Here is a 27993-nt window from a genome sequence, read left to right on the forward strand (position 1 = left end):
AGATTTTTTTTTTTCTATTCAGCATGGTAATTTTGCGCTAAAATACATCAAGGAAAACTTCCGAGGATACCCTACATACCTGCTGCCTTTGACAGACCCATTCTAAACTTTATTTAGAATGTGCTTTATACATTTCTGAGGATGTTCTGGATTTGGAGCAAAAATCCCTTTAAGACTTTAGAACTGAGTGTCAGTCCTTGTATTCCTGCTGTTTGACTCTTTCCTGTCCTTTGACTGTGTATATAAGCCATATGTTCTCATATCTCGAGGGTGTTCATGTCATTGGTTGTTTGTTTGCTAATCTGCCGAGCTCTCTGAAACCGTTGATCTAAGAGAGGTTTAGAAACGACTGAAAGCTTTATTTTTATATCCCGACTCCAATTTGGAGTTCCCTTTTTGCTAATGTGTCTCGAATTTGTAGCTCTCATTTGGACGGATGTGCAAAGAATGTTGATGTGCCGAGAAACAGAGGAGCTTGCATTGCTTTGTTAGTTTTGTAAGTAGATTGGATATTTTCCTAATTCCCTTTTGTCTGAAATAAAACTGGGTTTATTTACTTAAGGCTTCCAATATCTTCAGGACGAAGTGTACTGAAGTGGCCACCCTTCTGAGATCAATAAGCCATTTCCACTTGGATACACTCACTAGATCTCTTTAACGTGGCTAAAAATGGCCTTTGCACACAGAGAACAGAAAGACACAGGTTTAAAAATATAACCCATGTTGTTTTATTGCCATTTGTTGTTTCGTACAGATGTTCACAAACATTGTGCGGATCACTCGGATCTAACATATGGATCGAAAATGGTATAAAAACAATGCATTTGGAATTACTCATTAGCAGTGTACGGGGTGCTCAGGTTTCTCTGTCATGGATCTTTATGGCTCAAAAAATTCATACAGATGCCATAATCAATGCACCTCTGAGATTTATGGTACAGGACGACATCCTGAGCGACCCGGTCCACTTTCTTTGGTCTAAAGTTCGTAACTCAACACTAAATTGATTGACTATTTCAAGTTTGCTGCTGATTTTTGACATACAGTACAGTCACGCACATTCGCTCTTTTACATGTAGTGGCATCAACAAAAACAAAGTATACAAAGTTCCCATGTTAGACAAATGATTATGCATAAATATAGCTCAGGCTGTCATACAGAAGTTTTTCAAGAAACCGTTTTGTTATTCTAGCACCAAAATCACTGTTTACAGCCTTTGAAAACAGTCCAATGTTGCTGGTCGTTGCAATAAACTACAGTATTGTTCATTTAGATGATCAATGGACAAGCTCATGTAAACAGTGACGTCGGTCACGTAGAGCTCAGTGACAGTAAATTAAGGATGCGGTGATCATTAATTGTCCGTATTCAGAGGAAAAGCGAAGTCAACAGCTCTTAAAGGCCATTTATCTAATGTTTACAAGTAAATATTTGGCTTGGCAATCTTGATGCTCGAGAATACAAAAAGAAGAAATACAAACAAAATCTACATTTCACTTTAAAATATACAATTAAAATTTTCAACAAGCTTTGATAGTATTGATTTTTCAGCATTGAGACAGTACAAAAGATAATCACACACGAAATAAAAAAAATAAAACAAGACCTTTGAGAATGTCACGTTTGCGATCCACAAATCAGTTTGTAGTACAGCGTAAGTTGGAATCTTAGCACCTTGTTTGCTCACGGTTACTGAGAAACTAAGAAACGACGGTCGGTTTGTCATCGCTCCCACACTTGAAAGTTGAAAATGTGTGTTTGCATGTCCATATCTGGAGTGTTTTGGAGGACGGCTTGCCAAACAATCCTTATGTACCATTGAGACTGCACGTGTACAGCTGCAATCAAAAATGGCCTCTGGTTGGTTTAACCAGCAGGCTTCCAGTTCTCCATTCGAATGTGCTCTGTTTGCCAAGCACATCTTTGTCAGATACACCGACAAGAGCACACAAGTATGGAGAAGAAAATGGTTCAAATGCGAAAGTTTGTGCAATATCACATGCATATTCGAAAACCCTTTGGACAGTCGTTGCCATTTTTGGAATGAAAATTTCCCTGATTAAATATGCAGTGGAGGCCCAGTGCAAATTTGAGCGTTTAACACCACTCCTGTCCTAACTGTCGTACATATATTTGCGTGTATGTGTGTAAAATGAGGTAACGCGATGTGGCAGCTCATGCAAACACTCCAGAAAGTCCCAGAATCTTGTGTAAAAAGACGCATTTCAGTTTCGAGAACCATAAGCCGTTTGAACCTTTTACTTTAGTTTAAACCTGAAAAATTGCTGCAGTCCTTTTGTGTGACCCTTTTTTTTCATTAAAAACCGTACAATACTTGACAAATGACTCTAAATACTGAATGGAATAAACTTTGACCCCAGTTTGCACTGAGATATCGAGGTGAGTGAATGGTCTTTGTATTTTTCTTCATCTATAATGCAACGTTTTTTTTATGTGCACTAAAGACAATGTCATTACATGATAATTTTGACAGTTTACAACTGTAATAGCCGTACTAAAATTAAATCGTCCTTACGACTGATATTGTCCCTCTGATAAAAGTGGGTGCTAATGCTAGCGCTAACGCACTCCAGCTAATTTAAGGTGGTATATATACATATTCCACCCAACCTGGTGGAGTCGGTGGGGGCTGACATGAAAGGACGGCAAATAAAAACAAACCCAAAACATGGCGGTAAATGGACACAGTCTCTCAGAGCCTATGCCCCTGCAGTGAAGGGCATGGGGTCAAGGGTCAGTCTCAGTGCAGGTGGATGTGCAGCTTGATGCGCAGTGCATCGCCAATCTCGCCCAGCAAGTAGTCGCTGTCATGTTGGTCCTCCATTTGCTGAAGTTTGCGTGGGCCGAACACACGCAAGCTGGCGATCTCCAGGCGGTACAAACCTGGAGGGGGTGGCTTTCGGCCCAGCCGCAGAACGCTCTTCCCGTCGCGACGCTCCAGGATGCGGAAGTGTTCGCCATGGTTTCCGTGCGATATGATGTAGCGCACATGGTGCTCAAGCGGCTCCAGGGCTGGAAGCAACTCAAGTAGGGGTTCCTTGTTTTGCAGCTGTGCCAGACTGAGGTTCATGGGGATGGAGGTCTGAACATCCATGCTGGCCAAGCTCACCGTCTCCTGAGGGCAGGACAGAACAGTTGGAAACCTTAGAAGAAGCTTTGACACATTTTGACAAGTCTATTATACCCTTTCAGGGTTAGCAGTGTGGCCATATTCATAAGACAACTAAAGAGAGACGGACAGTACTCAAAAGTACCTTGAGCTCATTATCGCCAGTATTACGCCTATGGCGACCTTTCTTTCCAAGGTCACCGTTGATCTTGCATTCATAGCAGGCCTCTGGTGACAATGACTCTTCGTCATCCACTCCCTCTGAGCCAAACTGACCCTGGAAGCCCACTCCTGTGATGCAGTGCCTAGAAATGAAAAAGGTGAAACATTAATACATTCTTTGGGCTTATAAAGTTCAGGGAAGGGATTTCCAAATCTTGGCTCTGGAGGGCTGACAACCTGTAGAGCAGGGATTTACAACCCTGCACCTGGAGAGATACCGTCCTTGCAAAGTTTAGTTCCAACTCTGCTCCAACACACCTGTCTGTAATTATCAAGTAACCCTGAAGATCTTGTTTCAGGTGTGGTTGATTAGGGATGTAACTGCTGGTGCGGACTCCACACGTTTGACAATCTATGTAGGAGTGCATCACCAAAATGTGAATTCGGATAAGGGATATGAGTGGAATTTAGGACAGAGCCTTGAAGTTTCAGGCAAGTATATGGTTCTACACTACATGGCAAAAGTATGTAGGCATCCCCTTCCATTCAACAAGGAAAGACCTGAACACTTTTGAAGTCTTTATAAAGTAGACTACAAACTAATCCAAGTTCAAGTTTATTTGTATAGCGCTTTTTACGATTCAAATCGTTGCAAAGCAGCTCTACAGGAAATTAAGTTTCCACAATATATTTATACATTGCAGAACCTTAATATATTTAACTTATGTCAAAATTTGGTAATTCTGTATGTTGTCTGAGCGTTGGCATCCTCTGAGGGGTTGGTATCATCTCTTCTCAGGTGTTCAGTCATCTCAGATCATTTAAGGGCTGGATCCAGACTGAAGCAAATAGAGACATAATTAGCGTAGCTGCTGTTCCATCTAAGCAAAAATGATTTGTTCAACCCAAGCTAAAGAATAATAATAATGTACATTTGATTAGATATAACTGCAGTACAAGATTATAAAATGCATTATGTGAATGCTTGGCTAAAGAGATGTGTCTTTAATCTAGATTTAAACAGAGAGAGTGTATCTGAACACCGAATGTTATCAGGAAGGCTATTCCAGAGTTTGGGAGCCAAATGTGAAAAAGCTCTACCTCCTTTAGTGGACTTTGCTATCCTAGGTACTGCCAAAAACAGAGTTTTGCGACCTTAGGGAGCGGGTTGGATTGTAGCGTGGTAGAAGACAAGTTCGGTACGCAGGAGCTAAACCATTTAGGGCCTTATAGGCAAGTAATAATATTTTGTAAATGATACGGAACTGAATAGGTAGCCAGTGCAGAGACTGTAAAATTGGGGTAATATGATCATATTTTCTTGACCTGGTAAGAACTCTAGACGCTGCATTTTGGACTATCTGTAGCTTGTTTATTGAAGATGCAGGGCAACCAGCTAGCAGTGCATTACAATAGTCCAGTCTAGAGGTCATGAATGCATTAACTAGCTTTTCTGCATCAGAAACAGGTAGCATGTTTCGAAGCTTGGCAATGTTTCTAAGATGGAAGAATGCTGTTTTTGTAACATGATTTTCAAAGGACAAGTTGCTGTCTAATATAACACCCAGATTTTTGACTTTAGAGGACGTAACAGTGCATCCGTCTAGTTGCAAATTGTAGTCCAATATATTCTGTGTACTGTTTTTTGGTTCAATAAGTAATATCTCTGTCTTATCTGAATTTAATAGGAGGAAATTATTGGTCATCCAATCTTTTACATTTTTTACACAATCTATTAGCTTTAGAAGTTTCATCTGGTCTTGTTGAGATATATAGTTGAGTATCATCAGCATAACAATGAAAACTATTCCCATATTTTCTAATAATATTACCAAGAGGCAACATCTATATTGAAAATAGCCTAGGACAGATCCTTGTGGTACTCCATACTTTACTGGTGATAATTGAGATGACTCCCCATTTAAATGAACAAAGTGGTAGCGATTGGACAGGAAGGATCTAAACCATCTTAAAGCCTGCCCTTGAATACCAGTATAGTTTTGTAATCGATCTATGAGTATGTCATGGTCTAATCCTGTCATAAAGATCAGTAATGTAACTCATTAACCGCGTTTCCACTGCCAGGCCAAAAGCGGGCATGCCAGGGCCAGTCGCGTTTCCACTGTCACTTCTGGGGCTTGATCGTGCATCGTTGGGGCTTTCCTTGGGGCCAACGGCCAGGGTTTTTTTGGCCCGCCAAAAACCTTGGGCCAAAGCGGGCCAGCTCGAGCTTGAAGAGTGGTTATGAACAAAGGCGGAGTTTCTCTGCGTCTGGAGAGCGTCAGTGCCGTGGATAATTTCCTTAACAGCTATAACACCAGCATTAAAGACTTTTAAAATAATTTTAGCTCAAAACTCACTTTCCGACAGCAGTGAGTGTTTGAAATAATTTCAGTTTAAGATCCGATTATGGATTATGATCACCATACAAGACAGAAATATTTATAAGCGATGCAAAGGACTATGTGCGTTTGCCATTACCACAGTAAATATGGTAAATACGATTGCTTGAAGAAATCAGGTAAATCACATAGGCTATCACAATCGTGTATTTATTTAGTAACATTTTATCTATCAGTAAGTCTGATCTCTTTATACCTGACTGTGTGATGCTCATATTTAGCTCCATGTATTTTATAAAATATAGTCATAATCAGCTTTTCTTTGGGAGCTCCCTCTGGTAATCGGGTCGTATTTTTGGCGGAAAAATTATAGAAATGATCATTCTTTCTAGATGTGATGTATACTGTGACTACAAATCAACAAAAACAGATGCAACTGAATAAATGTTCTGTCTTTCTTTTGTGAAATAACGGGTAATCTCACTTTATTGCTGTGTGGCTCATTTTCAATCCTGACAAATGAATTCATTATAATCAATATATCACTGGTAAAACATTGATGCTTTTGGAAGAGGCTGCTTTTATCATGTTCGTTTTGTGATCTCGCTAGTTCCAGTGATTTATTTCTGATTAGTTTTCCGATAAGCTCTCGAAATGATGGGATTGAACTGGTGATGTTGTTTCAGAGAGGCGTGTAAAGGGCGGGTTTTAGTGAAGCGCTGAGGAGCTTCTGGCCCGATGGTGGAAACGCAGTGCGATTTTGGGCTCGGTGCTACAGGTCCGAGGCTATTATAGCCCCACTCGGCCTGTTGAAAGCACTGGCCCTACAGTGGAAAAGCGGCTATTGATGGTGTTTCGTCTGACTGGAAGCAAATCCTGTGGTCATGTTCTGATATCTTACAGAAAGTCTTGCCAATGATTTTGAATGATCAAGTACACTTGGATGTTGCATTATCCAGGTGTGCTTGATTTGGGATGGAGCTAAACCCTGCAGGACAGTGGCCTTCCAAGACCAGAGTTGACCGCCCTGCTCTATAGTGTACAGAATGTTCAAACTATTTGGGTGTCCAGTCATGCTCCTAAAGAGCCATCTTTCTAGACTTAAGCCCTTGAACTAGCTAGTGAAGGTCTTCAGGATTACTAGAAACATCCAGGTGTGTGCGCTGGAGAAAGCTGGAGCTGAACTCTGAAAGAAAGTTGTCCTCCAGTAGCAGGAATGCACACTTGTGTGGCATAAACTCTGGTAATCCAGTGGCCAGATATGAACAGGCTAGCCTAAATACTCACCCTTGTCCTGCTCGGTAGAAGCCTCCGGGACATCCGCACAAGTATCCGCCGTCTGTGTTGGAGCAGCCATAGCTGCAGGGGTTATTGTTCAGGGAGCATTCATTAACATCCTGGCATCCACCAGCAGAGGACTCAAAGTCGAAACCTGATGGGCACACGCACTTATAGCTGCCCAGAGTGTTATAGCAAGATGCAGACCCGCAGGCTTGGTTCCCGGCGCATTCGTTCTCGTCTGGGTGGAAGGAAGTCACAGAAATGAGTACAACTGCGCAACTGAAAATCGCTTTTCATCTGCGTAGAAATACTTACCCACACACTGGTTCCACTGGTAGTGCTGAACGTAACCCTGTGGACATCCGCAACGATATCCTCCCAACATGTTCTGGCAACCGTGTTGGCACCGGTGGTTTCCACCACATTCATCGACGTCTGTAAGAAACCAAAATCAGGTTAGCATGTGATTCTAATATATGGTGGCATAGTGCCCGTCCACATTCTTAGTTGGTTCCATAAGTATTTTTTTAATTAATTTTCCCATTGGGATTTTGAAAAATTGTTTGTTAAAGCATTATAAGCCATGAACCAAACCAAACAATTCCATGAAGCATTGCAAATGACAATCTGAAGCCCAAAGTATACTTCGGCCGTTCATGATCCGTGACGGTCTGCGCACTGTCTGTGTGATGCAATTTTCGTAATCAGAAATGTCCGTGGACATCCGTGTACAACAGCGCTGGGCGTGAGGTGAATGTCGAGACAAAAAGAGTCCACAAGGTGGTACTGCAATGTGTTGAATATGCTTTGAAAGCCACGCTTACAAGGCTGTGTGTGAGACTGAGCGGAATGTAGAAAAAGTAGTATACCCGGACCTTATAAAAAAAAGGTAACATTTATATTTAAGTTAGTGCTGTTAATCGATTAAAAACATTTTACTAATTAATCACACTTTTTTTTTCTGAAATTAGTCACAATAAATCCCACCTAATATTAAAGTTTTTAAATATACTTTTATATTGCAATAATTTCACATTCAATCTTCAAATTAATGTAGAATGTTTTTTTTTTTATCCTTAAATAAGGACAAAACTGAAGTAATTGATTTTGGCCCTTCAGAACACATTTAATTTTGACTTGGGATCCCTATCGGCTTTTAGGTCCCCGTAGGTACGGAATCTGGGCGTTATCTTGGATGACTCATTAAAATTCAACAAATTTCTACAGTAATTGGGTCCAGTTTTCGTCAGCTCCGTATACTTGCAAAAATTAAACATTACCTTACTGATAAGACTTTGGAGATGGCGGTGCATGCTTTTATCACGTCACGCCTTGATTATTGTAATTCGTTATACTGTGGCATTTCTAAAGCCCAAATTGCCCGTCTTCAGTTGATCCATTCTTCCAGTTGTGCTATTTGTTTTTAAATCTTTGCACAATCAAGCACCCGGCTACCTATCTGAACTGTTGCATCAGTATATCCCCTCAAGAAGCTTAAGATCTGGTGACCAGAATCTTCTTTTAATTCCACATTCCAGACTTAAACGTAGAGGTGACCGTGCCTTCTCTGTAATTGGTCCTCGTCTCTGGAATGACCTGCCAGAGGAAATTCGAATGGCCCTGAGTTTTAAAAACCCATCTGTTTTCCTTGGCTTATTAGGTTTATATTCCTGCCTATTATAATTTTTCTGGTAGTGTTTTATTCGGGTTCTTTGTTTTAATCTGTTTGCTTGTTTTAATTACTTTTATGATGCTGTATCTTTTGTGGAGCACTTTGGTCAGTTTCGTGGCTGTTTTAAATGTGCTATATAAATAAAGTAAACTTAAACTAAACTAGAAACAACAGAGTATTTTAGGAATGGCATTTTTTATGACTGAAGGACACTGATACATATACTACTGATGCCTAAGAATTTTTTTCCCCCTTAATATTTAACCATTGACTATTGTCATTTAACATTTATAGTATAATTGAGAGCTATCAATTTTAACATTTATTAGACAAAAAAAAAAAAAACACTAATTTAAGTGAACTTGCATTAAGTGAATCTTCACATAAACCCATTATAATGTCATATTTACCCGTGCCCTTCAGCAGATAGGAAATACACAGAAATTAAATAAAGTTATTAAACACTAAATTCTAAATTAACTCTAGATGAATCCTTAAAGCTACAAAAGTTATTGATTTCCTCTTTTTTTTTTGTTCTTTGATTAATAGACATCACAGCAGCTGGGTTATTAGGTTATTTGGCTGCTGTTACTTTAAGAGCTGCCGCTGCTAAATGTGAGGCACATGCTCGTAGTTACATTCGCAAATTAATATGATAATGAAATGATACAGGCTACAGTGTCGCACCTCAAGCTGAGGCGAAGTGGAGTGCGCATCTGAAAAGTCTCCCGTTTGATGTGGTCGTAAAGACATTCTACATCTAAATAAACGCAATTGTTGTCATGAAAAAAGAGAGAGAAGCAGCAGTTGTGAGTGGGGAGGCCAACCCTAGCTCCGCCCCTGCGTTAAATATTTCTAAACCAGAAAAATGAATTGCCTGCGTTAACGTGCTAATTTTGACTGAAGTAATTTAAGTATTTTGAGAGCCGATCGATTACGTAATTCACGGTGCTTTGTGGCAGTGGGCGGGACTAAAGTCCAACGTAAGTGCAATTTGATCACCACAGCTCTCTGCTTGGTGGAATTTTCCGTAAAGCATCATGGGTAATGTAGTTTTTCCACAAATTTGTGGGTAAATAAACTTGTGAACAGATGACTTCAACAAAAGCATATACCAGCGATTAGCTAACAAGCAATATCTGCATTTCAAACACATTTCAATGTGCTACCTACCGTCGCAGTTGAGTCCGGTGGTGTCCAGAGAGTAGCCCTTCTGACACTCGCAGTTGAAGCTGCCAGGGCTGTTGAGGCAGGAGCCGCGGGAGCCGCATACGTTCGGCTGATTGCTGCATTCGTTGTTGTCTATGAGATGAAGCATGGAGGCAATTTTAGCTCTAAATGACCCGCTCAATTATTTAGACTCTGGGCTAGGCATGTTAGTGGGCGGTTTGAGTTCATATCACTCACCTATGCATGCCGTCTGGTGCTGCGTGAAGCCTGAGGGGCATTTACAGGTGAAGCCACCGATCGTGTTGACGCACAGGAACTGACAGTTGTGTTGCTTGGTTGAGCACTCGTCCAAATCTGGGATGAAATAAGCAGTTTTTCATATTAGCACACATTGGTTTGATCATTGGGACGGGTTGTTGCTACGAACAGATTTGATCACAGCAAGGAAAAATGTACGCATTAATTATGAGCTAACCTTTGCAGGTCTTCCCATCAGGCTGTAGGATGTATCCTCTGGGACACGAGCACAGGTAACTGCCTTCGGTGTTTTTGCACAGGAAGTTACACGGTTTGGGCGACTGAGAGCACTCGTCCATATCTAATTGAAAAGCAGCAAGGATTGCATCAAAAACAGGCTTTTAGAACCGTATCACACTTTACTGTCTTAAATAAGGGTTAAGGTGAGCGAGGAGAAGTAACGTACCGACACAGGAAGTGCCAGTGAAGTCATTGGTGTAACCCACGTTGCAATGGCAGCGGAAGGAGCCGACGCTGTTGATGCACTGGCCGTTCTTGCACAGGTTAGGCATCACCTCACACTCGTTGATGTCTGCAAAAACACAGTTGATGTGGTACAAAAAAATCCAAATATGTATTTATTTTAGATGTAGAAATGCCTGAATTTCAATTAAGCACTTCTAACTAAACATCTGAAGCACTTGTCATTAAAAAACAGTACTAATATTAATATTATATATATATATATATAATGTATAATTTTTTTTTATAATTCCCATGTACATTACTGGTAAATATATATCCACATCCAAAACAAATAAATGGTTGTGCTTTTTGTATAATTTGAACAAAATTATTATATTGACAAATAACTCGTAAAATGATACGACTTTCATAAACATTCATAAATACAAATGTAAAAATAAAATAACATTTTCTAAATGTATATATTAAATACATTAAAATATTGGCATGTCATATAAATAAATTTTTCCTTAAACTTATTTGAAATATTAATAGAAACATGAATATATTAAAATATATTTAAAATATTTCTCATGTACATTACCGGTAAATATCCACATCCAATATATTTGTCAAATTATTATTATAATGATAAATAATTCACTATAAAAACTGACAAAAAAGCATGAATGTAAACATTCATAATTATAGATCTAAAAATATATATTTTCTGAATTTATATATATATTTTTAAAGATTCACACAATATTTAAATTTAACATAAATAATGAAATGCATTTAAAAAATACATTTGAAATATTAATAAAACATGAATATACATATACAAATATTTCAAATATATTGAAATATCCCAAGCACTTTATCATATATTACGAAGAAATTATAAAAAAAAATAATAATAAATAAATAAATAAATAAATATTATATATTTGATCGTTTGTCCAAAAGGTATAATAATTTATTACAATAAATTATATCAATTTTAAAAATTCATTAAAGTAAATATTCATAATTATAAACAAATATGAAAAGTAACAAATTTTCTAAATTGATATTTAATAAATACATTTATAAATGTATTAAAAAAATATATATTATCCAAAATAATTGTATACATATTTAAATATACATAAAATATCTGTTGAGCTTGTGCATATTTGCATTGGTCTAAAAGAAGCTATTGTTGATTTTATTACAAAAATTGTAATAGCTGTCGCTCAATGAAATCTCTTCACAATGATTCAGAAGATCTGAGATGCCTGACCTCTGCCGTCAGTGGTGTATCCGGGTCCGAGCGGACACATCCTCTTGTACTGGATGGTGCCGGGCAGAGGACAGAGTTCACAGAGCGAGCCCCAGCCGCGGCCGCCGTTACAGCAGCACTCCGACTTTGTGACCGTGTTTCTGTTAGTGGACGACTGCTGGCACATCGTCTGCAGGACCTCCGTGAAGCAGAAGCCCTTCCTGTTATCTGACAAACGCAACAGGCCAGTTAGACACAATTATTCTAATTTAAAACCGAAATTCGGTTTCATGCACACGTGTCCCCATTTATTTATTTCACAAAAAGGGACAGTGTGCATTAATCAATATTCATGAATGTAAATGTACTCAAATTAGCCCGAAGGCTAGTTTTCATTGGTAGTCCCTTTACTAGATGGTAAATATAAGAGAGAAAAAAGAATAACAAAATACAACCAAAAATTATTCTATAACTCTATAACTATAACTCTCTAGATTATACAAAATAAGTGAATAAAAATGATATGTTAAGGACTGTCATCAGCCGCGTTCTGATTGGTCGCTGACTCTTTCAGCGGTGTTCTGATTGGCCGCTGGCTCTTTCAGCCACGTTCTGATTGACCGCTGGCTTTTTCAGCCGTGTTCTGATTGGCTGCTGGCTCTTTCAGCCGCGTTCTGATTGGCCGCTGGCTCTTTCAGCCGCGTTCTGATTGACCGCTGGCTTTTTCAGCCGTGTTCTGATTGGCTGCTGGCTCTTTCAGCTGTGTTCTGATTGGCTGCTGGCTCTTACCGATGCACTCAGTACCCGTGGAGCTCGCCTCGAAACCCTCGTTACATTCGCAGCGGTAGCTGCCCACGGTGTTGACACAGCGGCCGTTCTTGCAGATCCCTGGCTTGCTGCGGCATTCGTTCAGATCTGCCAGAGAGAGAGAGATGATTTGAGACGACTTATGCAACAAGACAGATGGCAACAGCACCATGAGCACATGCTATATAAATGTGACTAAATTACTTGTGTAAATTTAAATTATATCCAGTATGCAACACAAAAAATGGTTTAGGTAACATCAAATAGAATTTTACAGATTTTAATGGCATAATATTGGACAAATTTAGCCTATTATTATATATTTATATAAAATATAAATCATTCTTTTTATTATATTTCTTATTTATTTTGCTTGCTTTTATATTAATATTGCATAAAATACAAGATTTATTATTATTATTATTATTAATGCATATAAATATTGTATGTATTTGTTTTATGCTGATTTTGCATACAATTTTAAATGTTGTTGTTATTATTATTATTATTTAAATGCATGTTAAATGTATTCTAGACAATATAATTGGACAAAATTATGTCACTACATTCTCAATACTCCAATTTACATGAATATTATGGAACATTAAATTATCATTATTATTATTATATAAATTACTTTTTTATATGATATATATATGACTTTTTTTTAGTCTAGTAAATAATTTGACAATACAATAGTTACTTCAGTCACTCCAATTTATATTAATATTGCATACAATATTGAATTAGTATTATTACTATACAGAAAAATACAATATTATAATATTACATTGTATATATATTTTTTTGTATCAATTTGGCATTTTTATATAATAATAAATTCATATTTCCTGCAATATTATTATAAATTGGAGTAACGAGACTGTAGTAACTAACTATTGTATTTTGTCAAACTTTTTACTAGGGTAAATGTTTTACATGTTTTAATAACATTTGTATAATAATAATTTTATTAAAAATAGCCTAGTAAAACTTTGACAGTACAATAGTTATTGCAGTCACATTAGTCAAATTTATATTATTATTGCATAAAATATTAAGTTATTATTATTACTAAACAAATTATATATAATGTATTTTGTTTTATAATAATTAAAATATTAAAGCATTATTATTATTATCATCATCGTCATGAATAAATAAATATATTAAAAAATGCATATGCAAAACATTTACCCTAGTAAATATATTTTGATGAAATACAATATTTACTACATTCAGTGTTATGCCAATAAAAACAAACCATATTTTTACATTTTCTGAAGAAAATGTTTTTGCTTATGCAAAATTATTAGTCACTATTAGTTTCTGCAATATTCTGTTGATTTTCACCAGTTTTGTCGTCCACCAGTTGAAAATCATGAGTCTGTTCTCTGGAATTACTGTATATTTTTCTGATGATGACATACAGGTGTTGTTCTCTCTTTAGAGCTTGAGCGAGTCTCTCGCACACACACACACACACACACACACTTGCACTGGTTTCTCACCCATGCACCCCTCTCCGTCGGGTCGGCGTGTCATGCCAGGTGGACAGATGCACATGAAGGTGCCGATCTGGTTTTTGCAGGCCATTCCTCTGGAGGCGCAGTCGTCCAGCCCCTCCGCGCACTCGTCCTGGTCTGCAGAGAAAGAGAGATAGAGAGGAGTAACGATTATCGCCTGCATTCGTGTGTGTGTGTGTGTGTGTGTAATGATGTCAGACGGACCTCGGCACATCCGGTTGTCGTCACGCAGCACATATCCCGTCGGACACATGCACTCATACGAGCCGAAGGTGTTGACGCAACGGAAAGCGCAGAGCAGCGGATTCACCGCACACTCGTTAATGTCTGAACACACAGAATAAAGACGAACACACAGATCGTAAGAGAAAACAACCACTTTATGAATGCAAAAAAAAAGTATATTCTATTTTCCAGTAGAAACATCTAAACCACTTTAAAACAAGCATCATTTATGCAAAAATGCAAAAAACCCTATAAATTAGGGGTTGACCGATGTGTGTTTTTAGGGCTCATACCGATTATTACAGATCTAGTAGACTGATAACCGATATGTAACCATCTGGCATAAAAATGGTCAAAATGAAGAATAACAGGGGCTCTAATAAAACTTTATATAAATAATTTTATAGGCAAATGACCGATAACCATAAAACGCTTAATATCGGCGCCGATAATCGGTTGACCCCTACTATAAATTGTGTATCTTTACAATTATGCTTCTTGGGTAAATAAATCTGGTATTTTATATAAATAAAGTAAAACAATGTACACAAACACACACATACATATAAAACATGTTTCATATCATTTAGATTTTAATATTTTTTATTTTAATGTTTTTATAAAATCAATCAATATTTTTATGAAATATATTAAATAAAATAATTCTTTTTATTAAACTCATTAAAATAACTAAAGTTATTATAAAATTATTATAATTATAATTGATTAATTATATAAACACTTTATTAAATTATAATTTTGTTTAAAAAAATCAAAATGAAAATGACTTACTTTTTTAAATAAAATTTAGAACTTAATTATGAAACATTTTCAATTATCAAAATTAAATTTGATAAAATTCTCCTAAAAATTCTCTAAATATATTTCTTATAAAATTTTATTTATGAAATCTAAGTTATAGAAAACATCTTAATAAAATATAATATAATAATATATTTTTATTAAATTGCCAACATTAAACTGGCTAAATTTTATTGTAAAATTGTGAACAGTTTAATTAAATAAAACACTTTATTAAATTAATAAATATATTAGTATTTTTAATATAAAAATCTAATAAAATGTCTGTAAAAATGTCATCATTTGTTTATTATTCACATATATTGTGGAATACAGTGTAGCTTATCTCCTGTCTGTACCTTCACAAGTCATCATGGGTCCGGGTTCGAATCCCTCCTGACAGGAACACTCAAAGCCACCAGGAACGTTTGAGCATGTGCCATTTCCACAGGGGTTTCCGATCGAGCACTCGTCCGTATCTGTCCAATCAACGATCAGACCATCAGAAAGATGCCGTTAATAACCCACATAACTAACATGTTCATTATTTGCTTGATACTTCACTTTTATTATGTCACAAACTAAGGGATTTGAACCCACAACCTTCCCGCAGTGATCGAGAAGAGGGAGAACAGAGTGAATTCTGGTTAACTGGGACACTTTTAGCCAGTCAGAAGCAGAAACGGTCTCGATGAACGTGAGTTTGCGTAGTTTTCTGGTGAACTCACCCACACAGTTGACGCCGGTGTAGTCGAGGTTGTACCCGAAGGGACACTCGCAGCGGAACGAGCCATCCGTGTTGATGCACAAGCCGTTCCCGCAGATGCCTGGGTTCTCCACACACTCGTTCATGTCTGTGGAGGCACACGGGACGTTAGGACGGGTATTGTGGGAAGGAAATGTGCTTTAGTTTACAGAGTTTAACTGGTTTTCTCACCCTCACGTCCCTCGGGTCGCGGGACGGCCTCGTGACCGTACGGACACAACGTGTGGAACGCAGCTGCGGGAGAAAAACACCACAAAATTACTCTAATATTATAAAACATTAGTACCAAGATGGCGCCGAGCATGGCAGCCGTGTTGCGAGCTCCAAGAAAACTCTGCAGTTTTTCTTATGCTTCTTATGTTTTATTTGTTATTTTGTTGTTTCACGTGTTAGATGTTGTCAGTATAACTGTCTACGATAGACACACGCTTTTGAACATTGGTTCCTTCGTCGCGCAACGCAAACCGGACTTTGAGTTCCTGAACGCCGGCGCCTTGTTTACAGACACCGCATCAGAGCCCTTTGTCTGGGCCGCACGATCGCGACCGAGGAAACGCCGCCGGAAAAGGGGGAAGAGAGCCGGCGTCCTTGTCAGACTCAGACGCCGTCCCCTCCGACCTCCTCTCCCAACTATTTTGCTGGCTAACGTTCAGTCACTGGACAACAAACTCTGTGAACTGCGGGCACGCATCTCATACCAACGGGAAACAAGGGACTGCTGCATTATTTGCCTCACAGAAACCTGGATGTCTGCAGTGGTTCCAGACTCAGCCATCGAGCTTACGGGGTTCTCCGTGCACCGCTCGGACAGAACGAAAGAGCTCACAGGGAAAAGCAGAGGTGGGGGCGTCTGTTTATTTATCAACAACTCGTGGTGTGATGAACGGAACCTACACTCTATTAAATCCTCCTGCTCCCCTGATCTGGAATTTCATATGCTTCTGTGTCGACCATTCTGGCTACCGAGGGAATTTACAGCGATCATAATCACAGCTGTTTACATTCCCCCTCAAGCCAACACAGACCAGGCACTCAAGGAACTGTACGGGAATATAAGTGAGCAGGAAACCGCGTACCCAGATGCAGCGTTTATTGTTACGGGGGACTTCAACAAAGCCAACTTCAGAACAATAGCTCCAAAATACTTCCAACACATCACCATCAACACGCGTGGTGATCGTGTACTTGATCACTGCTACTCTCCATTCCGGGACGCCTACAAATCGCTCCCCCGCCCACCTTTCGGCAAATCGGACCACTCTTCCGTTCTGCTCCTGCCTGCTTATAGGCAGAAACTGAAACGAGAAGCACCCGCCCTCAGGACAATTCAATGCTGGTCGGACCAATCAGACGCTATACTACAGGACTGTTTTGATCACGTGGACTGGGACATGTTCCGGGCAGCGTCTGATGACGACATAGAGGCGTACTCAGATACTGTAACGTGTTTCATCAGGAAGTGTGTAGAGGATGTAGTACCGACAAAAACAATCCGCATCTACCCCAACCAAAAACCGTGGATTAACAGCGATGTTCGAGCAGCCTTGTCAGCGCGGACATCTGCCTTTAAATCCGGAAACTCTGACGATCACAAACAAGCCAGTTATGATCTCAGGAAATCAATCAAAGCTGCCAAACGACAATATAAAAACAAAGTTGAAGAACAATTCAAAACCAACAACGCAAGAAGCATGTGGCAGGGTATCAATAACATCACAGATTTCAGAGGGAATAAACCAGCTACTGTGAACATTGCCGCCTCTGTACCGGACGAACTTAATCACTTTTATGCTCGTTTCGAGGCTCACAACACCGCCCACACAGAGCGCGCTCCCGCGGCTGTAGCAGAAGAGGCGAGCGCACTTTCCTTTTCTGTCGCAGATGTAACCCGATCCTTCCGACGGGTGAACATCCGCAAGGCTGTGGGTCCCGATGGCATCCCAGGCCGTGTGCTCCGAGCATGCGCATTCCAACTGGCCGGGGTTTTCACAGACATTTTTAACCTTTCCCTCTCTCTGTCTGTGGTTCCCGCATGCTTCAAAAAATCCACCATTGTGCCCATACCAAAGAAAAATAAAATCACATGCTTGAATGACTGGAGGCCCATTGCTCTGACACCCATCTTCAGCAAATGCTTTGAGAAACTCATCAGAGACTACATCTGCTCTGTGCTGCCTGACTCACTGGATCCCCTACAATTCGCATATCGCAGAAACCGTTCCACAGACGACGCTATTGCCTTCACCCTGCACACTGCTCTCTCCCACCTGGAAAATAAGAACACCTATGTGAGAATGCTGTTTGTGGACTACAGCTCAGCATTCAATACCATAGTGCCTGCCACACTGGTTGAGAAGCTCCAGACTCTGGGACTAAACGGATCTCTGTGCAGCTGGATCCTGGACTTCCTGACAGGCAGATGTCAGGTGGTCAGAATGGGCAACAACACTTCATCCCCGCTGACCCTCAACACTGGTGCTCCTCAGGGCTGCGTCCTCAGCCCACTCCTGTACTCCCTGTACACACATGACTGTACAGCAACACACAGCTCCAACGTCATCGTCAAATTTGCTGACGACACAACGGTGATAGGCCTGATCACTGACAACGATGAGACGGCCTACAGAGAGGAGGTGAGAACCCTGACTAAGTGGTGTCAAGAGAACCACCTCTCACTCAACATCGACAAGACCAAGGAGCTGGTGGTGGATTTCAGGAGACAGAGCAGAGAACACAGCAGAGAACACACACCCATCACCATCGACATGACACCTGTGGAGCGAGTAAACAGCTTCAAATTCCTCGGTGTTCACATCACTGAGGATCTCACATGGTCCGCTCATACAGATGCAGTGCTGAAGAAGACACACCAACGCCTCTTCTTCCTGAGACGGCTGAGGAAGTTTGGAATGAGCCCCAGCATCCTCAGATCATTCTACACCTGCACTGTGGAGAGCATCCTGACAGGCTGCATCACCGCCTGGTTTGGAAACAGCACTGCTGGCAACCGCAAAGCTCTGCAAAGGGTCGTGCGAACTGCCCGTCACATTGTTGGAGGTGAGCTTCCCTCCCTCCAGGACATCTACACCAGGCGGTGTATAAAGAAAGCCCGGAGGATCATCAATGACTCCAGCCACCCGTCCCACAGACTGCTCTCTCTGCTGCCCTCAGGAAGACGTCTCCGCAGCATCCGATCCCGCACTAGCCGACTGAGGGATAGCTTTTTTCCTCAGGCTATCAGGCTAATGAACAGTAAAAACTAATACACCCTACAGCACACTCCCACTTTACAATATACCACGCACTGCACTTTAATTCCAATACAGTTCAAACTGGACTACCAGTACACTACTGCACTAATACAACAATCTTTTTGCCAGCACTGGATACCATCCAATGCACATCCATGACATTTGCACACCCGGTTTATATATAATCTGCTGCATCTTCGCATATTACTGTGTGTATATAACGTAGAATGTGTACTACATACTGTGTATAATGTGTATCGGTAACTGTATGTCTGTCTAATAGTACACTATGTGTACTGAGTATATGTATGTGTATATTACACATTGTCATCTGTATAAGTCTGTACGTATGTATGGTAATGTCTATATGTAAATTGTTTATATGTAAATTGTCTATATGTAAATTGTTTCTGCAGTGTCTGGAGCACGCTCTCAAGAATTTCACTCACGAAGGCACACGTGCTGTGGTGATGTGACAATAAAAGTGATTTGATTTGATTTTGATTTAAAACATACAGACAAATGAAGGGTCTGATTTCTCTAATAAGTGCATTTCTTAAAGTAATTGTTAAGTGCAGTTATTAAAGTTTGACATATTAAAATTTTACAATATAAAATATATAAAATACAAAAATATATTTTTAAAATTAAACAATTGTAATTCAAATGAATTTAGAAATGATTTAATTTTATAAAATTATTTTCATTACATGATTGCATTTTTTGTTAAGTGATCAAAATTAAAATGACTAAAATATATATACAATTTCAATTATTGATTATATAAACCCTTTTTATAAAATTATAATTTTTTTTGTTAAATTGTCAAAATTAATATTACTACACAACATGATGAATGATTTATTAATTATATGAAACAATTTATTAAATAACTTTTTTGTTTAATGAAATGATCAAAATTAAAAATTTAAATTAAATCAAAATTAAAATGGCTAAACTGCATCTAAAATCTGGAATGATATAATAATTATATAAAACAGTTTTTATTACATTCCATTTTTCAAAGTCAAAATTATTAAAATGCATATAAAATTTAGAATTGTATTTAATTATTAATGTTTTGGTACGTGATCAATTAATATACATTTTTTTAAATACAATTTGGAATGATTTATTAATTACACAAAACATTAAATTGTTAAATTAAATCAAAATTAAAACTACAATTTTTTTATATAACATTTCAAACTTAATAAATATTTCTTATTAAATTTAGAATGACAAACACACATTTATATAAAACGGATATTTTGTAAATATTTTTAAATTAAATGTCACTAAAACTTAAAATTCCTTTTTTTTATTAATATATAAAATTTAGAATGTTTTATTCTTTACATACATGTCTAATGTCAAACTGACCAAGAATATGTTTATATATATATATATATATATATATATATATATATATATATATATATATATATATAAATGCGAAAATGTTCAGATCCCTAAAAAACATGAAATAATTAACTACAGATTATACTGTTTTTGCTAATACAGATAACATATACTTACTTATACATTACTAATTTACTAATTTAAAGGCATAGTTCACCCAAAAATTAAAATTCAGTCATTAATTGCTCACCCTCATGTCGTTCCAAACCAGTAAGACCGTTCATCTTTAATGATGTTCTTGCTACGTTTCTGAGCCTTGATCGTGTTAGGATCGTTGCTGTTTATGGAGGGCCAGAAATAGGGATGTGCGATTTGGGGAAAATATCTAATTGCAAATTTTTTGACAGATATTGCGATTTTAAATTTGCAAAGTCAAGCTTCAGCTCAATATTGCCACTAATGTGCAGCACAGTATGAGTATCGTTACCCTGCTGGAAAAAAACCAAAAAAAAAAAAAAACCCAACAGAAATTCTTATAGTTTCCATAAAAACCATTACAGAATTCCTTTTTGTTTTGGGCATTATTCCAATCGGAATTACTGTTGTTCTATTAGTTGCCATCTGCTAGATTACATCCCACTTCATCAAACACCAGCAGACACCATTATAGTTTACATTAAAACCAATACAATTCCCATCATAACCCTTAAATACATTACATTTTCTATTGTGTTTTGGGAGGGGTTCTACAGTTGTTGTTTTTTCTGCAGGGAAGATTATAATGGTATTACTACATTTACAGAATTATTGAATTTCACAGGAAAGATTTGTTTAGTTTTTATAAATAAAGAACTGTATTTCTTTAGTCAGTTATTAAAGTATGACATGTTACACGGGCTGATTTATGAATTAATTATTCTGTTTGGAAATAAAATGTGTAAGATAACGTTCATGTAGCCTACTAATAAAAACATCTAAAAATGTATTTTTTTATTCTCCAGTACTGAAAGCAGAACCGATAAGGGAGCTCTTGATATGCGTTGTGACGCATGAAGTTACATTTAGTTTTAATTTGCCTAACTATCAATCTGACCCTTTTTAAATGGTGGGTGTTTACGCAGTTGGCTGGAGCAGTGCTGATCGGGGAGAACGGAGGTGCGCTCACTCTATTGGCTAGTAAGACCGCCACTCAAGGCTGGCAGTCATGCAAATGCTCTGGAACAGAGTTATATCGCGTCCACATCGCAGGCTTTGCAATTTAGCAAATCGATTGCGATTTGATTTCGATTAATCGCACAGCCTTAGCCAGAAAGCTCTCGGATTTCATCAAAAATATCTTAATTTGTGTTCTGAAGATGAGCGGAGGTCTTACGGGTATGGAACGACACCAGGGTGAGTAATTAATGACAGAATTTTCATTTTTGGGTGAACTATGCCTTTAACATTTACTCATTTAACTCATTAGAAATATATTTTTTTGTTGTAAATATATTATGAGGAGGAAATGAGTGTAATTTCCTTCTATCGGACATAAATCATCATCTGTGGTGCTCTATATATGCACAGTGTGTCGTCAAAGGCAGGAGGGGTTTGTGTGTGTTGTACCCTCGGTCTCGCGCGGGCACAGTTCGCAGGGGTCGCCCCATCCCTCGCCCGGCAGCAGGCTGCAGCAGCACTTGGCTTTGGTGGTGTTGAGCGGCTTGGGGACGGAGCATTTGCCCGCTTCAAAACGCGTGAAACAGAAGCTCTCGCGCGTATCTGATGACATGTGAGGAAAATACATGGAAATACTCAACACAGAGCTGCTAAATACAGTAATATACCTTACTTCATTTTATTTCTACTACTTTATATACATAAAATAATCATTATAAATGACAACATAGTGTATAAAAAAGAATTTAAATACGATCATTTTATATTTTTTATAAATATTTTACGTAATGCATAAATTTATGCTAAATACAACTAATAAAACACCCGATATTATCTAATGCAATTGCAAAACATCAGTGTTTAAACATATGAATATTAATACTTCATTTTTAAATTTACACGAAGTACAAGTAATAAATCACCCTACTTTATGTAAATAAAATATTTATTAATGGCAACATATTATATAAAACATTATAGATACAGTAGTATTCTATTATAAATAAACTGTTTAAAATATTCATACATATATTTCAGTTTGACATAATAAAATGTTAAAATCTCAATTATACAAAACACTTTATTAATTTTCTCATTAAATGACAATGTCATAAAAATGACAAAATTCTTATAAAATGTACAATTAGTTATTAATGATATAAAACTATTTTTAAAATTGTTAAATTGAGCTATGAAAAATCGTATACAACATAGAACGATTTATTAATTACATCAGACCATTGGTATTACATTATTAATTTTGTAATTAAATTAAATTATCAAAATTAAAATATGAAATTGAAAATGATTAATTAATTAAATAAAACTTTAAAAATGTATTAAATTTTAATTTGATAAATATTTTATGTAAAAAAAGTCATGTTAAATACATCTTACTCTAATTCAATGGCAAAATATAAATATTTTAACAAACGTATTTATGAAACATTCATAGTTTATTTAAAAATATATACTAAGTACAACTAATTAAACATGACTTTATTAAATTAATGACATTATTTTTATAAATTATAAGTTATAAATTGTAACATAAAACTGAATTTATTATATGAAACAGATTGTATTAAATGCTATTAATTAAAATTAACTACATTTTATAACTTTTTTAATTTTTTTAAATGATTTATGTAAAAAACAATTTCACAATTGCAAAATATCAATATTTAGTGAACTAAGAACATTTATATTTTATTTATAAATTCACACAACTACACTAGAGTGATTTATTTAACGGATTCATTCGAATGTTGCGCACAGATCTATTTAATAAGGTAGGGCACTTAAAATAATACAAATAAAAATAATAGTTACAAACAGCAACATAATAAAATAATGCTTCTAAAAGCAGACTGATATGATGAAATGCGTGTTCCTCACCGAAGCAGCGGCGGCCGTTGTCGGACAGCACAAACCCGGGCTGACAGAGGCACTGGAAGCTGCCCGGCGTGTTTTTACACGTGCCGAACTGACAGATGTTGGGCTCCACGTTGCACTCGTTGATATCTGTACGGGATGGGACGGGTCAGCGGGGGTCACAGGCGTGTGTGTGTGTGTGCGCGTGTGTAAATGTGAAGCTCTTACCCACACACTTGTCGTTCTGCACCTCGTATCCGGGCGGACAGATGCAGCGGAACGAGCCGTCCAGATTCTGACAGGTTCCCGGCTGACAGGCGCCCGGCAGCGTCACGCACTCGTTAATATCTGACACACACACACACACACACACACGCACACACACGCACACACACACACACACACACACTATTACATAACAGTCCTGCACAACACAATACATGATGATCAGAGCAACTAAACTACAGCAAAGAGAACAGTCTGAAAAAGTCTTTCGATTACTAAAAACAGCAGCTTTGATAACAGGGTGAAGTGTTTTTAATTATACATAATCTAAACACTGTTTGGCACAAATTTATTTCAAAATAGTGGTTAAATATGTTTATACATTATATAAAATATGTCTGAAAAATAACATATATAATAAAAGATAATAGATATAAATTAATAAAATTAAAACACCCTGTATTCTAATTCAATTGCAAAATATCAATATTTAAAGGTAATTTATAAATATTTTTTTTATTTATAAATGTTCACTAGGTACATCTAATAAAACACCCTGCATTGTCTAAAAAAAACGTATTAATGGCAAAATATTATATAAAACATTACATAAAATGTATTAAATATGAGTTTTATATATATATATATATATATATATATATATATATATATATATATATAATAAAATATTTAAAATATATTATTTATAAATATTTTTATGTAAAACATTCTCACTAAATACAATTAACGAATCGCCATATTTCATCTAATTCAACTGTACAATACCAATATTTAAAGAAATTAATAATATATTTTATTCATAAATTTACAGTAGGTAAAACTACTAAAATGCCATACTTTATCTAGATAAAATATGAATTAATGACAATGTAATATATATTATTTTAAATTAGTAATATGAGACGATGATAAAATATGCATACATCTTATTTATAAATATTTTATGTAATTTTATGTACGTATTTTATGTACGCTTATTTTGTCAAACTGTATTTTATATTAAAAAAGCGATGTTATTTTGCTTATTTGGTCCATGGGTTACAAACACGAGATGCGTTTCCCTGGAGGCCTGCAGTTTCCTGATTAATGGTATGGATGTTGAGGTGTTTCATGAACTACTGGATCGATAAAGAGGTTGATAAGAGTCTCACCGACGCAGTTCTTGCCGTCCGGTGTCAGGTTATATCCGTCCAGACACAGACACCTGAAGGAGCCCATGCTGTTGATGCACTGGCCGTTCCTGCACACCTGACTGGCGTGAACGCTGCACTCGTCGATATCTGAACAACACAGTTAACCCTTCACAGTCACTCCTCATCAGAAACCACCTCTGCTTTCATTAGGATATCATACACATAGTTTGACATTAATACCCACAGAGTCAGTAACAAATAATGATCAGTATCGTGAATTTCTGTGTCATTTCGCAGTGTTCATAAAATGTCCAAAATATGATTACAAAATGAGTGCATTATCTTTGCATGCACATTTGAGCTCATACTGTATATTTAGCATAATATTTTATTTCAAAATGTTTGAAGACCCAACATTTTGGACTTTTCTATATTTTCTGTAAAAATTTAAAACACGCACATAAAAAAAAAAAAAATCTGTACAGTATTAAATAGTTAATTATATAAGTGTTTAAATGGTTGAAGTCAAAATATAAAAAGTTTAAAATATTAAGATAAAAAATTTAATTGTATTTTGATTAAAAACAAAACATTTTAGTCTTTCCTGTTGACAATATGCTAATTTATTTACAATATTAAATAGTTAATTATGTATTTAAAGAGTTGAAATGGTTAAAGTCACATTATAAAAAGTTTCAAATACTTTAAATCGTAGTTTCATTTTGATCAAATTGAAACATTTTAGTCTTTAATGCTGATAATTTGCACATTTCTTTGCGATATTAAATGGTTAATTATGTATTTCAAGAGTTTAAATGGTTCAAATCACATTCTAAAACATTTAAAATCAATTTTAAAATTGTAAAGTTTCATACTGATAAAAATAATACGTAATCATATTCCTTATAGACACATATAAACTCTAACAGGCTTCCGGTCACATTATGGTCACATTATTAAGCGTCCAGAAGCTGTAGCAGTTGTTTTCTCACCCATGCAGTCGTTGTTGTGCGTGAGCTCGAAGCCGGGGAAGCACAGGCAGTTGTAGGAGCCCACGGTGTTTTTACAGGTGCCGTTTCCACACGGCTGCCGCTCGCACTCGTCGATATCTGCCAGAGACAGTGAGATTCAGCCACTCAGACGCGATTCAGAGCAGCAGACATCTGAAGACTGCCGCGGACACTCACCCATGCACATGGTCTGGTCCGGCGTGGTCTTGAAGCCGTTGTGGCACAGACAGCGGAAGCTGCCCTGAGTGTCGATGCACTCGCCGTGACTGCAGACGTTCGGGATCTCCTGACACTCGTTACGGTCTGACAAAACACGCCACAACATCACAATAAAGCCACAAGATCAGCCAGAAATGACACTTTATGAACACATAAAAACGAAAAATAAATAAATAAATGATTTAAGCAATCATTAAATAAAATTAAAAAATCATTTAAGTAGTCATTAAATCAAAAATAATGTAACATTAAAAAATTAGCTAGCATTAGTTGGGTTAGTTTTTGAAGGTGTGTCATTCAAACCTCATTTGCATAAAAAAATATATATATATTTATTAGAGGTCATTAGATGGGTTAGTTTTTGAAGTTGTGGCATTTAAATTCAGTGTCTATTTGCAAAAAATTAAAAAATTAAACCATAATGAAATATAAAAAGTATTTTATCGGTCATAAAATATATATAAAAAATAAATTAATAAATAATAATTTAAGCAGACGTTAGATGGGTTGCTTTCTGAAGATATGGCGTTCAAATGCAGGGTCTAATTACAAAAAAAAAAAAAACCTATCAAAATACAGTAAAATATTGCGGAAAATACAAAGTCAAAATAAAAAATGTTATAAAAAAATTATAAGAATAATTAAGCAGTCATTAGGTGAGCTGGTCTGTTAAGGTGTGGCTTTCAAATTCAGTCTGCATTTAAATAAAATAAAATAAAAAAAAATTTTTTAGATTCAATTATTGCTGCCACAATGACTAGAAAATTTAATCAATATCCCTGTAAAATAATACAACCAAAGCAATGTTAATTATATAAACAGCACAGATGGTTGTGAATTTTGTGCATTTTACCCATTTGCATAAATAGCAATAACATTATACCAGCACATATTGTGCCTGTTAAAGTTGTGCAAGTGGTTTTGCGCCAAAAAAAATTGTGCTTGAATTGAGTGCAATTAATGCCAACTTGAATGATTTTTATTTGTTTTGTTTCGTTTTATTCTGACTGAATTTGAATGCCAAAAACTAATCCATCTAATGACTGGTTAAATCAATTGTATTTTATTAAAAGAATATATTTAATTTTATTTAGTAAATTTGCTAAACCGTGAAACCCGGAGCTGGACTCACCGACGCAGGCTCCGCTGGGCGACAGCTTGAATCCGGCCGAACACTCGCAGCGGTAGCTGCCGGGGATGTTGATGCAGTTGGCGTTTCGCTGGCACAGATTGTCGCCGCTGTTGCACTCGTCCATATCTGTGGCGAACAGACAGCGTAAGTCAAGAAATACGACAGCGATCTTCAGTACAGAGGCAGTTGCGCGTCGGTACCTTCGCAGATGAGCAGGATGTTGTTGTAGCTGAAGCCCATGGGACACTCGCAGCGGAAACTGCCGATCTGGTTGATGCAGACGCCGTTCGCGCAGATTCCTGGGATCTCGCGACACTCGTCTATATCTGAGGGGAATATAAACGGGCTGTTCGTATGAAAACGCTCACGCAGAGCTTGTGTTGATGAAGTGAGATGTTTCGGGCGACTCACCAATGGGTTTTCCGGTGTGAATGTCGATGATGAAACCGGGAGCCTGATTTCCACACAGCAGCTGGTACTCGGCTGCAGGAGACACAAAATAAACACACATCAGGGAGAATATAATCTGTGCGGACACTGAATTTAATGCCACAGCCTCAGGAAAACAAGACTCAAATAATGACCGCTTAAATCATTTATATTTGAAGAGCTCCGATGCAAAAGCCTTGAGTATTTTTCTCAGGCTCCTACGTTTATGTTGTTATTTCGCTATCATATTTGTATATTTATTTTGATATAGTTTTTGATTTTATTTTATGCAGTGATGTGCAATGCATTTTATTCTATTTTATTTTGACTTT

At 37.1% G+C, this 27993-nt stretch overlaps 1 protein-coding gene across 1 annotated transcript in view; it reads right to left on the reverse strand.

Moving 5' to 3' along the window:
* Nucleotides 1-694: 694 nt before the first annotated feature.
* Nucleotides 695-27993, reverse strand: part of LOC306867479 (fibrillin-2-like) — a gene marked incomplete at its 5' end in the record, with an annotated part of 79373 nt that continues 52074 nt past the window's right edge. Inside the window, 24 exons of the mRNA XM_079413147.1 lie at nt 695-3137; nt 3277-3436; nt 6923-7154; nt 7232-7351; nt 9762-9890; nt 9996-10112; nt 10234-10356; nt 10462-10587; nt 11746-11952; nt 12514-12639; nt 14043-14174; nt 14262-14384; nt 15443-15562; nt 15812-15937; nt 16021-16083; nt 22068-22220; nt 23517-23642; nt 23721-23840; nt 24890-25018; nt 25864-25980; nt 26059-26184; nt 27233-27358; nt 27433-27558; nt 27644-27715. Coding sequence (XP_079269273.1) covers nt 2763-3137; nt 3277-3436; nt 6923-7154; nt 7232-7351; nt 9762-9890; nt 9996-10112; nt 10234-10356; nt 10462-10587; nt 11746-11952; nt 12514-12639; nt 14043-14174; nt 14262-14384; nt 15443-15562; nt 15812-15937; nt 16021-16083; nt 22068-22220; nt 23517-23642; nt 23721-23840; nt 24890-25018; nt 25864-25980; nt 26059-26184; nt 27233-27358; nt 27433-27558; nt 27644-27715 — 3374 coding nt within the window. The 3' untranslated portion in view covers nt 695-2762. The remainder of the gene's footprint in view (nt 3138-3276; nt 3437-6922; nt 7155-7231; nt 7352-9761; nt 9891-9995; nt 10113-10233; nt 10357-10461; nt 10588-11745; nt 11953-12513; nt 12640-14042; nt 14175-14261; nt 14385-15442; nt 15563-15811; nt 15938-16020; nt 16084-22067; nt 22221-23516; nt 23643-23720; nt 23841-24889; nt 25019-25863; nt 25981-26058; nt 26185-27232; nt 27359-27432; nt 27559-27643; nt 27716-27993) is intronic.

The sequence above is a fragment of the Barbus barbus genome, assembly GCF_936440315.1.
Source record: "Barbus barbus genome assembly, chromosome: 49".
Classification (NCBI taxonomy): domain Eukaryota; kingdom Metazoa; phylum Chordata; class Actinopteri; order Cypriniformes; family Cyprinidae; genus Barbus; species Barbus barbus.